This window comes from Gossypium hirsutum, chromosome A03 (genome assembly GCF_007990345.1).
Source record: "Gossypium hirsutum isolate 1008001.06 chromosome A03, Gossypium_hirsutum_v2.1, whole genome shotgun sequence".
Classification (NCBI taxonomy): domain Eukaryota; kingdom Viridiplantae; phylum Streptophyta; class Magnoliopsida; order Malvales; family Malvaceae; genus Gossypium; species Gossypium hirsutum.
Genome location: NC_053426.1, coordinates 110,564,248 through 110,580,492, shown reverse-complemented (window position 1 = coordinate 110,580,492; position 16,245 = coordinate 110,564,248). Strand labels below are relative to the sequence as shown.

Genomic DNA, 16,245 nt, shown 5'->3' with positions numbered 1-16,245 from the left:
GAAAAAAAATTATACAAATGTTACTAAGGAGGAATTTAGGGATGGCAAAAACTGAATTACTTGATAAATTCTAATCGATTCGCTTTAAATGAAGTGGATTTAAAAAAAATGTATGTGAAATGGATGGATTATTTCTTCTACATAGTAGGTATAAAGTAGTTATAATAATTATTTGCTCCACTATATAAAATTATCATTTTACCCTTATATAACTATTAAAAAAAGTAAAAAAAATTATATATTAAAAATATTAAAGATACATGATAAAAATTAAATTGAAGCGGAATAAAGTGAGACGAGATGTATTCATTCAACATCTATGAAGGTGATAATGAATTTTAAAATTATACATTTATAATGAAGCGAAACAGATAATGAAATAATATATGCTAAGCATGAAATAATGATAAATTTAACAACATTCATCTCCAACTCGCTCTATTATCATCCCTGGGAGAATAGCATAGAATTGAAGCTGAGACAAATTAATTTTGAAAAGTTACCTGTCAAATATCTTGGGAGTCCCTCTAGTTATCAAAAGACTCACTGTTCGAGATTCTGCTCCATTAATTGAGAAGATTACTGCGAGATTACAAAGCTGGGTAGCAAAACATTTGTCCTATGCAGGGAAAGCACAACTTATCCACTGTGATATTTAACTTGCAAAATTATTGGTGCCGACAGCTTATTTTGCCAAAAGTTGTTCTTCAAAGGACCAATCAGCTTTGCTCTAGACTTTCTTGGAAAGGACGTGATGAGCCAGTGAAGGGTGCTAAGTTAGTTGGGAATCTATTTGTTTCCAAAAATCTGAGGGAGGAATAGGGTTCAAGCAGGGATTTCTGTGGATAGCATGGCTTTACGCTTATGTGATTAAGGATTGTTTTTTTTTGGCAAGTGCAGATTAGAGCAGGTTGCGGCTGGACATGGAGGAAAATTTTGAGATAAGGAGTGCTGCTATTACAGTAGTGAGACAGCCAATTGATGCTGGACAATAAGTAGGAAAAAGAAGGAAAAGGTGCATTGGAAGAGGCCAGTTTGGCACAAATTTCATATACGAAACTTGAATCAAAATTAATATATAAATTTATATCAATTTCGGTTTTACTTAAATAACTAACGATGGCTCATCCCGTTCTTGAACCGCCTTACAAGTTGCAACTGTCCAATCTAATATATTTGCAAATATACTATGGGTTAATTCAACCAAACATCCTCAGATTTTAAATTGCTCTTCAAATTTTAAAATATTTTAATTGAATTCTAAAATTATCATTATTATAGCAAATTTTAAAATATTTTAATTGAATTCTAAAAGTATCATTATTATAGCAATCAAGTCATTCTATCAATCTAGGTATTAGTTCGGGTGTTAAATTGCCAATAAAACCTTAACTTAATGACTACATTGAGATTTGAGTTTTTTAGATAATGTATTTGAATCTTACATTATTTAAATTAAGCCTGGGTTATCTTGAAATTTATTCTTTTTTTTATTAAAACATATTTCATTCACTAGTCTAATCACGCATTACAATGGGTGATTATGGTTACAATTATTCGGATTGTGTTGATTGTAATTATGATTATACGTATAACATAAAAAACTTTCTGAATCAAATTATAAACACATATATCCTTATTGCATGAACCGCTTAAATATGATATCTTAAAAAAAAGTAATTCTAAATTTTATTGACACCTTTTTTAATAGTCAAATTCAAATAGTCAATGCAACAAAAATAGGAATCAAGTTAAATATTTCTTTTATTAATGAAGCTTTTCCGTTTTTAAGTTTATAATAATAGTTAAAATAAATGGATAAAAGTTCCATAGAGTCTATTGTATTAAGAGCCAAGATTGCATTTTACTCCTCTACTAAAAAATAAGTAAATTACTCTTTATATAGTAAATTAATTAGCAAACTTGTCATTTCTATTAAAAATTTTATTCATATACACTACTAAAAACTAGCATAATTAACCAAATAATCAAAAAATGACATGTAGTTTGCTATGTGTACCTTACACTGACGTATAATGAATAGTTTTTAACCATAGAAATTAATGAAAATTTTAACATAAGGATCAATTTACTTTTTTATTTAACGTACATAAATTAATTTACTAAATTTTTCACTAAGGTATAAAATACAATCTAAATCCTAGTACATAAGTTTATATGATACTATAAAGTTGAAATTAATTTCAATTAAAATGTTTCAGATGATGTATAAAATATAAATTAAAAAATTATAATTACTCAAATAGAATTAAATTTTATTTTTATTTAATTAATTTCAAATTTGAATGATGTAAATATAAATATGTCATATTTAAAACAATAAAAATAACTTAGAATTAAATATAAAATATTTTTCAAAATATTATATAAGTTGGTTAATTTTTATTTACTTAAAAATTAATTTTATTAGAAATATCTATAAAAAAAAGTAAAAAACCCAAAACTCAAAATTTATGAAAAACAAAAAATCTAATTGAATAGAACCAAATTGAAACTGTTAAGAATTCGACTCAATCTGATCATCTGAATCGGCAAATATCGAAAATCGATGGAGGGGTTTTGTTTCCTCTGTACCACCTGAAGCTAAGACTATCATCTCACTCAAAATAGTCAAAAAAAAATTACACAAAAAAGAAGAAATAAATTTTGCTATATTCCTCATTTAAAAAAATGTTTTCTCTGATCTTCTGCTTATTTAAATCTTAAGGTAATTTTCCATCAAATTTTGTTCACCTCAATCTATTTCTAAAATCTGAAGCTTTGTACAAAACGGGATCGAACTCCAAGTGGTTGCTTCCTTTCTGGCCCATTTCTCTGTGCAATGGTGGTCTGCAAATGCCGTAAGGTACCGTTTTATTTTAAATCAATTTTACTCAAAATTTTGATCTATTGATAAGTTTACTGCCACTCAATGCTCAGAATTACAATTTTTTGTACCAATATTTATTAATTTACTCTCTCTTTTTTTTTACAAATTTGTCTTGGAATTTGTAATTCACCGCTGGATTTTGGTCTTTTAGATCTCCATCTTTTTTTCGTAAAAATTATGAGTTTGCAGATCTTTGTTATCTTAACTTTAAGGTTCATGAATTGGAAAATGCGTATTTGATTACTTAAATATATGAATCTAAGAGAGGAGGACATTAACCTTGATATTTGGAGGTTCTAGTGGAATGCAGCTTGTTCTGTTATGAATTTGGTTGCGATTAAATAAGTAATTTGTAGAGCTGATGTTGGTTGGGACCATGATTCACAAATGGTTTCTGTGTGTAAGCCTCTATTCCTCCTTTTGGTATTTCAGGCGACAAAACTATATTGTTTCGTGCACAAGGTTCCCGTTTGTGGGGAATGCATCTGCTTACCTGAGCACCAAATATGCGTTGTAAGTTTATTACATTCTGCTTTATTGGACTCAAAACTTTACTTACAAGCATTTTGACTTAATTTAAACTAAGAGTGGTTATACGAGATTGACTAGGAGCAAAAGACAATAATAATTCTATCCAAAAGGAAAATGGGGGAGGGGGGAAGGTCTGTGGGTTTGTTATGGGGAGGTTTTAGCGGAGTGAGAGCTTGTCTTGTAAAAATCATTTTTGGGTCTTGAACAGCTCTTTTTGCAGCTACAGGTCTCATGATATTTTGGATTTGTTAATATATTTATGATACATCTTGGTGCCATATTTATACATAAACCAATTTCGGCATGCTGTGTACTTTTTACAGTGTTATAAAACAATTCTGAGTGGAGGTGTTGTATGGAATGCTGTTCGGGGCTAATAAAGTTTTCATTTCCTTTGCTCTAGATACATACTTACTCAGAGTGGGTAATAGATGGAGACTATGACTGGCCTTCCAAATGTTGCAAATGCCAAGCTGTGCTTGAGGAGGGGGCTGGCTCTGAAACCACACGATTGGGTTGCTTACGTATGTATTTATGCTGATGTGGATGCTACATACTGCTTGTTGTTTTATTTTCTTGCAAACCAGCATGTTGGACTTATGTTGTATGATCTCACTCTTTTAATTTGCTACTTTAGATGTCATACATACAACTTGCTTGGTTTCACATATCAAAAGCTTTCCTCTGCACACTGCACCCGCTGGATATGTGTGTCCTTCATGTTCGATATCTGTAAGCTCTCAAAAGACTGTTTATTATATTTCAGCATGAATCAGCTGTATCATGCCCACATGCTTCGGTTTGTATTGTGTAAAGTGATAAATATATGTTGACAGAATTGATGGTGACAATGCTCTTGTACCTCACAAGTAGTTAGAAGCATCTAGGTGGTAAATGTGTCCAGGCTTCAAATGATGATACGAGATGGTTAACCGTAATACTAAAAATTACTGCCTTAACCATACTGCTCCGACTTTTGGAGTCATTCATATGAGTAGTTGACTGAGGAAAACTCCTTTGCTGATTGGCATGTTTCCGATTTTCAAGTATTTTAATTTTTTGAATCTTTTCAATGGCCTAGCAAATGCAGAGGATAGAGATTAATATGTGAACATGTAATTGACATTCTCTTGCGTCGGAGGAATTTCTATGATCTGTTACTGATAGAGTCAAGACTGTATAATTTTATTGTGGCATTCCTCAACAATTACTGTTATTCTTGGATTTTAGCAGTTATGCTTTATGGTGATGATTATAATTTACTTCTGTCAGTATTTGATCTTTGGCTTTGTCTCATTTTCCAATGGTTTCTTCCCCAGATATGGCCTCCCAAAAGTGTTAAAGATACAACATCCTGTCTTCATTCACTGCTGAAGGAGGCTATTTTGCAGGTAAGTTTATGCTTGGTTTGGGCTGTTACAAAGAACTGCTGCTTATTCTAAATGAATAGTGAATTTTGAATATATATACATATATATTTTTTCTTTGTCAATATTTTCTTTATCAAACTATTCTTCTACTTTTCATCAATTACATCTTTGCTTTATTATATTCAACCTTGGATGCTTTGGAAGTCCTACTCTTGCCACTTGCCTGTTGTAGATTGTAATTCAGTAGTTATGCTTTTCAGCATGGGCTGAACAAGTTGATTGCATCCTTTCCATGGTTGACACAAAAGTTGTGAGATTAAACTGTTTCCCTGGTGGAGGTTTCCAAAACGGGTTACATATAGTCTGCTAGGAAAATTTCATCCGTCAAATGCATTAATCAGCATTCAGCAGAATCAACTACTTCAGTACTTCTGATAAATGTTATTGTAAAATGTAGGCCATACAAGTTCGCTATGGCCAAACATATTTCTTCCTTGTCCATTAAAAGCATTGACCTGCAAGCAAGTTCTGAAAATCTCATTTCCCAAGTTATTTCTAGCTTCTAAAACTCAATCTAGCCCAGATCTCGGTATTTTGGGTGCCCACTCAATTATCTGAAGCTTCAAACTGCTTAAGATCATCAGTTGCCTTAGACTATAAATTGTGTGGATAAGAAGTGCACCACAGAAAAAGATTTATATGGATCGATTGGAGTTCTAGCATGTTCTATTGCAGATATATATTGTAGTCTCTTTTTTAGGATGAATGCAGTTTGAATTCTTTTCAATTCTGCATAAATAAATTTTAAATAACCTTATGTGATATCATGCAGACTGGCATGGAAAAGAATTTGTTTGGAAATCATCCTGTTTCTTTGCCTAGAACAGAACACCGTGGTCCTCCACCTGCATTTGCTTCAGATCCATTGATAGATGTAGCTGGAGGACAAGAGTATGATGCGAATTCATCACCCTCTGTTGCAAAAGATGGAGGATACTCTGCCATAGCAGGACCTTCAAAACCTACAGTAACAGAAATAATGGAGATGGATGGTCCTAGTTCAACTGAGAGTTACATGAAAGCTTCAAGTCCTGTTGCTGTAAGTCTTTTTTTTTTTTAATCTTTTATTAGTTATTGGATGTGAACCAAGTTCTTTAAATCATGTTATTTTTGCTTGTTTGTATGTGTCAATTCATTTATGTTAGTTGTTTGCTTTCTTATCTTGGGTGTTTTATTCTATGTTGCAATGAAACCCAGCCTATGGCTACAACTCGGAAGAGTACAGCTCATGTTGATCGGCAAAACTCTGAAATCTCATATTATACAGATGATGAAGATGGAAATCATAAAAAGTACTCTCGGAGGGGTGAGTTAAAAAGCCTTGGATCAAGAAGCCATTCTGGTCTCTGATTGATTAGTACTTTTCCAATTTGTTCTTGCTGTGACCTACATCTTTTGGTGTGACCATTCCTTAAAGCATCCATCCAAGGTGCTAAGTGTATCTGTAATGGAGAACTTAGGGAAGATGATTTTTCGTATGCCTATGACATGATTTGCATACAATTCCTTTTTTTGAATTTGTAACTTCTTGTTGTAGGGCCGCTTCATCTGAAGTTTCTCAGAGCATTAGTTCCCTTTTGGTCAAGTGCATTACCAACTCTTCCAGTGACTGCACCCCCACATAAAGACTCGTCAAATGTAGATGATATCCGAGAAGGTCGGTCAAAGCATCAAAGATCAACACGGATGGATCCAAGAAAAATTCTTCTCATCATAGCAATCATGTAAGTCTGCACTTTTTTTCTTCTTTTTTTTTGTATATGAATATCCAAGGCCATGCTAATCAACCAACCTACATTGCCACACATTGATTCATCTCTCTCTCTCTCTTGTGTATGCATTTACCCATTTCTTATCAGCATGCATCTCTCTTTGTATTTATGCGTGTATCTGTGCTCGTGACCTGTGGATGCTGCAACTGATATATCTGGATGGATGCCAATTAAGATGGGGAGATTAAAATAATGAGGAATAGATATATATATATCATAAAAATGTTCCATTTTACTCTTCTCTTGGGAATTAAATGGTGGACCATAGAACAGTGTATGTCTTTGCATCATCCATTGCAGATCCCAAATGGAACAAAATAAAATGAAACTGCCTATATTGGTTATATTACAGAAAGGATTTTTTATTTACAGTGTTAAATTATGTTGTTCAGGGCCTGCATGGCGACTATGAGTATTCTGTACTACAGAATTTCACAAAGGGCTCTTGGTGAGGGAGTGGCTGATGATGAGTAGCAGTAACTACTTCTAATTGCGATGAAATTGGTGAGATATTATATTTACATGCTTCTGCAAATCTTGTTGGTTACTGCTATTGCCGCTATAACTGCCATTTTCTCTGCTCAGTCCTCCCCTTAGTCAGATTGCCCTATGAAGAGCATGGGTGGAAAATACAAGTAAGATTGCAGATTTTTTTTTTAATGATGTTAAAAGAATATTAATTGAGTTGCAGTTAGAGCTGAATGTTACATGGTTTTTTTTGGCAGCCTTTCGGCTTCTTTATCTTGTGTTTCCTTTTGCACCGGTTTCGGAGTTGAAATGAATGACATTTTAAAAGGCACAAAACGTCTTCTTCTTCTTCTTCTTCTTCTTTAAACTGGGTTAGTCTCCGGCAACTAGTTACTAGTGTAGTGGCAAATGACTTTCGTTGCTTAAGGTTTTGTTGAGATTAGATCCCAAATTCAAATCTGGGCAATCCTTCTCTTGTCCAGAAAATTAAAAACATGAAAAAAAAACCCTAATCCGTTTTCAGCTCGGCACTATTTAAATCTAAGCCACATCTAGAGCGGTGAACATCCTGACCATAAGGTCAACACACTAGGTTTATTAACACACATTATAGTCATTGTCTAATGTTAGGTTTGCTCTTAAAAGTATTAAAGTTGGGATTAATGTATAATATGCTTACGGTATACAAGGGTCATGTACACTACTAGTATATAATTAACACATCACTAATGAAAAATAAAATAAAATTTTAATGGGTTAAATAAAATCGTTTGAAAGATTAAAAAAATTAATATTATTATTTAGGATTAATTTGAAATTTTTAAAAGTGCTAGATTGGTGAACAAAATTAGAGTGATGGAGCATGTAACTTGAATAATTTATTAAAATTAATAATTAATAAAAAAAATGTACACAAAAAAGTAAAGAGAAGTTTATTTTAAAATCAATATGCAATATAAAAATATTTTTATTTATTAAAATTAAAAAAAATACTAATGAAATCAGTATCAAATTAATTCGTGATATTAATTTAAATAATTTTTTAATTGAAAACATTCATAAATCTGATTAAAAGATGGTGATTGATGACATGATATAATGAATCTTTTACCATAATTGATTTAAGAAAAATCCTAAATGCTTCGTACTAAATTTGAAGAACAAGATTCAGCACCCCCATAGTTGACCTATTGTTGCAAATTTCCTGACTTTTTTACATAAATAATATAAAAAATAAATAATTACGAAAATAAAAGAGATAAAATTTTAATTATAAAAATAGATAAATTGAACAGTTCTTGCCAGTTTTGCCTGATACATCGGTAGTACCACCCCACTTTCCCCATAAATTATATAGCCATAATTAGATTTTTAAAAAAATTTATTTTGTGCTACCACTATATCAGATGATATTAATATGTATTTATTTCAAATGGGTATACTTTTTAATAGTGCCACCGGTGTGTCAAGCGACACTGGTGAAAATAAAAACAATTGACTAGAAATGAAAAAAAAAAAACTAAAGTTCAAAAAATAACCCTAAAAAAATAAAAATTTCATATCCACTTGCAAAACTGTTTCCTTCTATCTTTTATGAGGGAAAAAAAGAAGAAGAAGAAAACTCTAAATCTACACAAGATCCACCCAAAGCTTTTAGTTTTCCTTTTTCCTTTTCTCATAAAAATTTTGCAAGTGGATTTAGAGTTTTTAGTTTTCTTATTTTTTTAGGGCTATCATTTTAACTTTAGTGTTTTTTTTTTGTCGATGCTGCTTGACACATCGACAGTACCACTAAAAAGATAACTTTTTTGTTCTTCGATATATTCGTATTTTTTCAAGTATTTTAAAAAATATATATTGGTACTGTCTGACACACAGAGACAACACCAAAAAATATTATTTTTTTAAACTAAAGATGACCGCATAATTTGGGGATAAAATGGAGTGGACGATTTAATTTGCCCATTTTCGTAATTAATTTTTACTTGTCTCATTTTCATAATTATTTATTTTTTAATATTATTGTGTAAAGAAACCAAATTTCCTTCTTTTGAGTCCAACCAAAAGAGAGTTCCAGATCACAAACTTTGGGATTCTCGTATCTCACCTAGTTGTTGTAGGTCTCATTCTCTTAAATCCATCCTATTATCCTCCAAACTCAATAGCATCTCTAATTTTGGATTAAATTAGAGGGATATATTTGAAAGTTTTAAAATATGTTTTGTGCATTTAAAATTGAGTTTTTATATTTTTATTTTCAATAATTAATATTTTTATTTTTCTGATTTAAAAATTTGAGTCTAGTTGTTAACATGATTAAAATTATTCTATTAAACTCGTTTATGTTAGATCTTGAAATATAAAAAAAAATTTAAAAAAACTACTTAGTAATAATTTAACAAAAATATGATATTATAATGGACTTAAATTTAACGGAAAATTTGAACGATGTTAACCATTCTTAAAATTACATTAATTTTTTATAAAGTATATAAACTAAATAATGACATTATTAAAGTTTATGTATGGAATTTTGTCAAAATTGAAGTATAGAGACTTAAATTTTAAACTTGAGCGTAATATAGAGACAAAAACTAACAGTTAACCATTGTTATATAATCTAAAAAAAAAAAGCAAAAAGCTGGTGGTGTCCGATTCAGGAATTTAGTTCTCATTCTTTTTAAATTAAAAAATTTAAGTTTAGTTGTTAACACCATTAAAATTTTTTTTTAAAATTTTACGGTATGATATTTCGAAATTAAAAAAATACTCATTTAGTTGTCATGTAACAAAAAATGATATTGTAGTGGACTTGAATTTAACAAATAAATTTAAAATTGTTAAAATTCATGTCACTATTTTAATCAAAATAAAGTATTTAAACTAATTAATGACATTATAAAAGTCGATGTACCAAATTATATAGAAAATTGATGTATGGAGATTAAATCTTAAATCGAACATAAATAAGTACCAAATGTGAAAATTGACCATTGATATGAAATAAAAAAAAATCTGCAAAAGGCGTTGGAAAAAAAAAACAACAGCAAATGGCTTGACAGGTGTCAAGATAAGGAATGGGATAGATGTCAACTATTTAAAACAAAATTACATTTTAATTTCGGTTAATTAGTATATGGTACTTAAGCCTTCCTTCATTATTTAATTTGGTACTTGCCTATTTTTTCCTAATTTAGTACCTAAGTTTGGCTTCATTGTTCAAATTGGTACCTAGACCAATAAATGTTTGACACATGTGCTCTAGTAAAATAGTCGTACTTAATTGCAGGGGCGAAACCATAAAATATTTTTGGGAGGCCGAAATTAAATTGTAAATTTTATGATAGCAAAAATGTAATTTCACCATTTTAATAGCCTATATCTTTAAAATTTTTAAATGATTAAATCAAATTTTTATATTTTTAGGGGGGAAAAGTGCAACTTTACTTTTATTAATTTAAAATTTTAAAGGGCCTAAATATAAAATTTTCCATTTTAGGGGGTTGGACCCCTACCAACCCCCTAGTTTCGCCCTTGCCTAATAGGATAAAAAAAACTTAAGTACCAAATTGAACATTGAAACCAAACCCCGATACTTAGATGGAAAAAAAAACTAAGAATTGAAGTACCAAATTGGGCATTAAAGTTAAACTTAGGTACCAAATAGTCTATTCACCCTTTGTTTTTTTTATATTTTAAATTAAATTATTCATTTTTAAATTTGATGGGAAGGATATTATAACAATTTAGTCTACATTCTTCCTATTATTAGTTTTTAATTAAATCATGAAGGTGCATTGTAATAAAATAGTAATTAAATATGATAATATTAAATATTATATTGGTAATTAATTAAAATTAAATAATCCCCCTTTAGTAAGCATGAAGTCCAAACACACTAAGGGACGAATTCGAAATATAATTTAATTAAGTTGAGAATGCTTCAATACTTAATTATGAAATTAATCCTTAATGTTTATTTTTTTTACAATTAAAACCCTTTTTAGACTAAAAATACTATTAATAACATTCATGCAATATTTTCAATAATATTCCTCCCTATTTAAAAAAATAAAAAAAATGGGGTTATTGACCTATAGCTTACGCGTTGGTTTGAAAAAAAAATAATTAATTTCTTTTATTTAAATTGTAATGTCCTTTTCATTATTGCATACCAACATTCTTCCTTTTCTTTTCTTTTCTTTTTAAAGAAAAAAGAAGGATAAATTATTAAAATAGTCACTTTTGTTTGCCTCAAGTTACATTTTAGTCACTTACATTATCGTGTTGTAACATTTTAGTTATTGGGCCATTAATTGTTATTAATGGTGTAACGGTAAGTTAACGTGGCATGTTAAATCGTCATTTTAGGTTAAATTCTACAGTTGACCCCTATATTTTTTCATTTTGAATAATTTATTTTTTTTCTTGTATGTTCTTTTAATTTTCCTTTTTTTTCCATTATCTTTTGCTTCTCTGTTTATTTTTCTCCCTTTCTCATTTCTTTTAACGTAGTTTTTTTTTTATATTTTTCATTCGTTAAAACTAGTTCACAAGCTCGCCTCACTCGAAAAAATTAAATTGTTCAAAAAAAAGTATAGAAACTAGTATTAACAAATGAAAAATATAGAAAAACTACGTTAAAAGAAAAGGAGATGGGAGGAAAACTGAGGGAGAAGTAGAAGAGAATCAAAAAAATTTAAAAAAACATAAAAGAAAAAAATTAAATTGCTCAAAACGAAAAAAAATAGAGATTGATTGTATAAATTAACCTAAATTTTTTTCGTCTGAAATGATGATTTAACGAGCCACGTTAACTTACTGTTACATCGTTAACAACAATTAACGACTCAATGAATAAAATATTACAACGCGATAACGTAAGTGGCTAAAATATAACTTGGGTAAATAAAAGTGACTATTTTAATAGTTAAAAAAATATCATTTTTATTATTAATTTATTTAGGTAATGTATTTACTTAATTTAGAATAAAATCATATACATTCTGAAAGAGCTACAGATTATTATAATAAATATATATATTATTGTTATATTAACATTTATAGTAAACAATAATGAAAGGGCCAAATGTTAGGCCGGCATTAGCCATGGTCTAACTGGCATTTGGCTCAATTTGTAGACCTAAGGCCATGGCTCATGCTTATAATATATTGATTTATGTCCCTCACTGCATGGACCATGCTTTTTGTTTGACCACATTTTTATTTTAAATTATCATAACCAGCATTATAATTTTTAGGTTAAACTACAATTAACTATGTTATTAGTAAATTTACGTTTTGGTCGCTCAGCTTCTAAAAGTTATAAATTAGTCATTAAATTATTTGAGAGTTTTTATTTGATTCAATGGGGTTGTGACTAACAAGCTCCAAGACAATTTGATAATCGGTGTGGTAGATTAATACCCATTGATGAGAAGAAGAACATAACTTAGGTCCAAGTCGATCTGACAGTTAATGTTGAAGATCAGAGAAGAATGTTGTTTTATGAAAAAAAAACCTGAACTATAAAAGAGAAGAGAAATGAGAGTTTTCAATTGGTGTAGACGGTGCAGACAGAGAAGGTCATATAACGACGATTTTAACAGTCTGATGACTTAAATAAAAACTTCTAAATTGTTCAATAAACATTTTATAATTTTTTAAAATTAAGTGACCTGAATGTAAAATTACTAATAATTTAGAAACCTCGAGTGTATTACCCTAATTCTTAACCTTAAATTATCCCCACTTTACATTTAAAGTTTTAAAATTTAAATTTATTAAACAATTTAATTGTATTTCATACTTAATTTTAAATAATATATTAAATAAATTTTATAACATAAATTCGATATTTAATTTTCAATACTTAAATTTTTTATATATAAAAACATTACAACTAAATTTAAGATCTCTATTTATATATCTAATGTTTAGATATTTATGAGCTGAATCGAATTAAATTTCAATATGATGTTAATAAATTTTAAAAATTAATTAAATCTAATTTCATTCATTCTTTTATAAAAATGACCTCTTTGAGTTTTTATATTAATAAATATTAAATATATTTTTTTCATAAATAAAATTACAATTTTTGCCACTCTATCACTTAACTACAGATATTAAAGTGGTGACATATATATAATATTAATCTCATTATAGGTTCTGAAACCCTTAAATAAGAGGATAATATTTTTCAGTACAATTAATCTCACGTCCTACTGTATTAACAACAATGTCGATTTATAATTATTTACGTTGATTTACGTAAACGATAACAGTAAAATACATATAAAAAAAAAATAATAATTGTGTTCCCATCATTTAAAATTAAAAAAGAAAAAAGAATAGCTTGAAAATGCCACGTAGTTAAAACGACAAAGCATATCATAATATATATATTATTTAGCATACAAATTCCAAAAGAGATATCTGAACATGTGGAATTAGACTAAACTATTATTTTCGTTTATCTGTAATCAATATTTTTTATTTATTAATTAACACAAAAAAATGATGATTAATGAGATAAGGTTGAATATTATATTAATTGTAATTATGCTAATTATATAAAATAATAATAATTGTCCTCTTGAGAAATTAAAAAAGCCTGCATAAAACCCGCAGGCTGGCAATGAACCAAAGAAACAAATTGGTCTAATTTTTTAATTGCACCCTTCTACTTTATGAAAATCTAGAAATTAGTCCCTATATTTTATTTTGTCAAAAACTTTTAGTTCAGCTGGTAAATAAATTGTTAATTTGTTGCAAATAAAATTGTTAAATGATTGGCTTTTACCCTCTATTTTTTATATATAAATTGTTGAACTGATAAATTTTAGATTCGGTTCTTAGTTTGAGTAAAAACGAGGACTGACTTGTGAGAAATTAAAGTAAATGAATTAATTTCTTAAATTTTATAAAGTATAAGGATTAAATTTATAGTCGGATAAAAATTTAAAGAAAAAAATATTGGAATTTATAATAATTATTATGATGGGAGAAGAACAAAATCAGATTTGATGAATTTCCAAAATAGTTGCAATTCTGCTGGGATTTTATTCCTTTTTTCTTTTATTTATTTATTTTTATGAACTTTTAACACATATTTATTTCAGTCCAACCCTGCAAACAAAGATCGTGCAATGGCCGGCCTTATTTTCAGCTTTAAAATATTTGATTATTATAATTATTAAAAATATATAAATTATCTAATTAATTAGGAGGAAACCCTTTTTATGTTATTTTATTTTATTTCTCTTTCCTTTTAAATTCAAAAATAAAAAAAATAAAATGAGAGGAAAAATCGCCGGAATCTTAGGTATGTACATGATGACATTGAAACGTACACTTTTTTTGTTGGTGTAAATAGTATATATTATTGATTGTTTCGTGTGTGAAGTGAATGTAGAATTTATTTTATTTTTATCGATTTAATTTTAATTCAATTGATATGGGTATTGTTGTCAATGTAAGAGAGTGTGAGTTCGAGTGTGCTGAAGCGCATTATCCTCGTATTTTTGAGTTGGGGAGGGGAGCTATGAATATTTTTAAACATGTGTCAAAAAAAGTAAATATGATCTGATTATTCAAAAAAATTATATATTTATTTTTTATAAAGTTTTTTTTGGGCTTCATTGTATCATATATGCTCATAATATTACTCTCTATTTTTTTTTGAGAAATTTATTTGTTATAAAATCTGGGCTGGTAGTGTTTGATCCCTAAAATAGAAAATTTTTCATTTAGACCATTTTATATTTTATAAAATTTTAAATTAGTAATCCCAATAATAATAAAAATTTAATTTAATCATTTAAAATTTATAAAGATATAGGCTATTAAAATGGTGAAATTACATTTTTACTATCATAAAAGAATATAATTTAATTTCAACTCCCTCAAAAAAAAAATCTAATTTAAGTTTGGATATATTTTAATTTTTAGTCTCTTTGTACATTGCAATAATTTGCTTCATTATAATTATTTGGACACGTATTATTTATGATTATACTTGTAATTGTACATTTTACCTTAAATCTGTGTTTTAGAGTATTTATTAATGAATTTTATTAAATAATTTTGGATTTCTTTGCATTCTATTACTATTTTTGGTAAAAGTATCATGGTGGCTCATGTATTAGGAGTTAAATTGCATTTTGTCCCATTTACTCAAAAAATAACAAATTCGTCTATGTACGTTGTATCAAGCAGCAAATTGATCCTTCTATTAAAAATTCCATCCATTTCTATTATGGTTATTTCGTCACCAATCCTAAGTTGTGATAGTACAGTTGGACGAAAATTTTAACAGAAAGAATTGCTCTTTTTGATCTAATGTATATGGATTAATTTATCTATTTTTTGAATATATAAAACAAAATACAATCTAACTCCTATTATAGGAACCTCCATGAAAATATTTCCTACAACTTTTTATTCATCACTAATCATTACTTTTTCTAATAAATATATTTATTGTTCAATAATAAATTCTTACATAAAATGAATATTAAAAAAAACACACACACAAAGACAACTAGGACAATATATAAAATAATAAATAAGAAGTTGAGTTGAAAATAAAGTGAGATATGTTCCTTATTTTTTAATCATTATCTTTCAATACATTAATCATCCTCATTCCCATGTGTAAGAATCACCCAAAAATCTATTAATGATGATTAAACTTGTATTACATAGAAAACTAATCTAAAAAATAAGATAAATAATATGGTGTTAGGGTATAATTTGAGTTTTGTATCTATAATATGTTTATAGTAATTAAAAAATACTTTATGAAGCTGATTGAGTTTTAGTTTGATTTGTATAGTCATTGTTGCTAATGTAGGAGAACGTGAGTTTCAGTTCACCGAAGCGCATTATACTCCTATTTATGGGTTGGGAAAGGGTTATGTATAATTCTAAACATTATGTCAAAAAGAGCAGATATAACCAAAACTTATAATGAGATTGTTAAAAAAAAACAAAAAAAAACTTTATCAAGCTAGACAAATATAAAGGTCCTTTGAATTTAATTAATTTACAATTACCCATTAATTATCATGTGATCACATTAATTTTTTATACATTTCTTAATTTATTCTTAATCCCAAACTCCTAATTAATTATATTTACCTATTACGTG

General features: G+C 28.3%; 1 protein-coding gene across 4 annotated transcripts; it reads left to right on the top strand.

The window, feature by feature from the left end:
• The first annotated feature begins 2,471 nt into the window (after nucleotides 1-2,471).
• LOC107886949 (zinc finger protein-like 1 homolog) lies at nucleotides 2,472-7,427 on the top strand. Of its 4 annotated transcripts, XR_001680953.2 has the most exons (11): nucleotides 2,472-2,866; nucleotides 3,323-3,403; nucleotides 3,825-3,945; nucleotides 4,059-4,153; nucleotides 4,741-4,812; nucleotides 5,624-5,890; nucleotides 6,049-6,157; nucleotides 6,389-6,575; nucleotides 7,016-7,127; nucleotides 7,209-7,258; nucleotides 7,349-7,427. XR_001680953.2 is itself a non-coding variant. In XM_016811059.2 (10 exons), exons 1-9 carry the CDS (start codon nucleotides 2,843-2,845, stop codon nucleotides 7,095-7,097), a joined length of 1,038 nt encoding a protein of 345 aa, XP_016666548.2. In that variant the 5' UTR covers nucleotides 2,472-2,842; the 3' UTR covers nucleotides 7,098-7,127; nucleotides 7,209-7,427. The 4 variants fall into 4 exon arrangements, 2 of the variants coding, with proteins under 2 accessions (XP_016666548.2, XP_016666546.2); XM_016811059.2 differs by having other exon boundaries at nucleotides 7,209-7,427; XR_001680952.2 differs by having other exon boundaries at nucleotides 2,473-2,866; nucleotides 7,016-7,258.
• The last annotated feature ends 8,818 nt before the right edge of the window (nucleotides 7,428-16,245 follow it).

Coding starts and splice junctions, on each gene's coding strand:
- LOC107886949 (XM_016811059.2), top strand. CDS start 2,843: ATGGTGGTCTGCAAATGCCGTAAG. Junction 4,154..4,740: donor GTCCTTCATGTTCGATATCT/GTAAGCTCTCAA, acceptor TTTCTTCCCCAG/ATATGGCCTCCCAAAAGTGT. Junction 6,576..7,015: donor CTTCTCATCATAGCAATCAT/GTAAGTCTGCAC, acceptor TATGTTGTTCAG/GGCCTGCATGGCGACTATGA.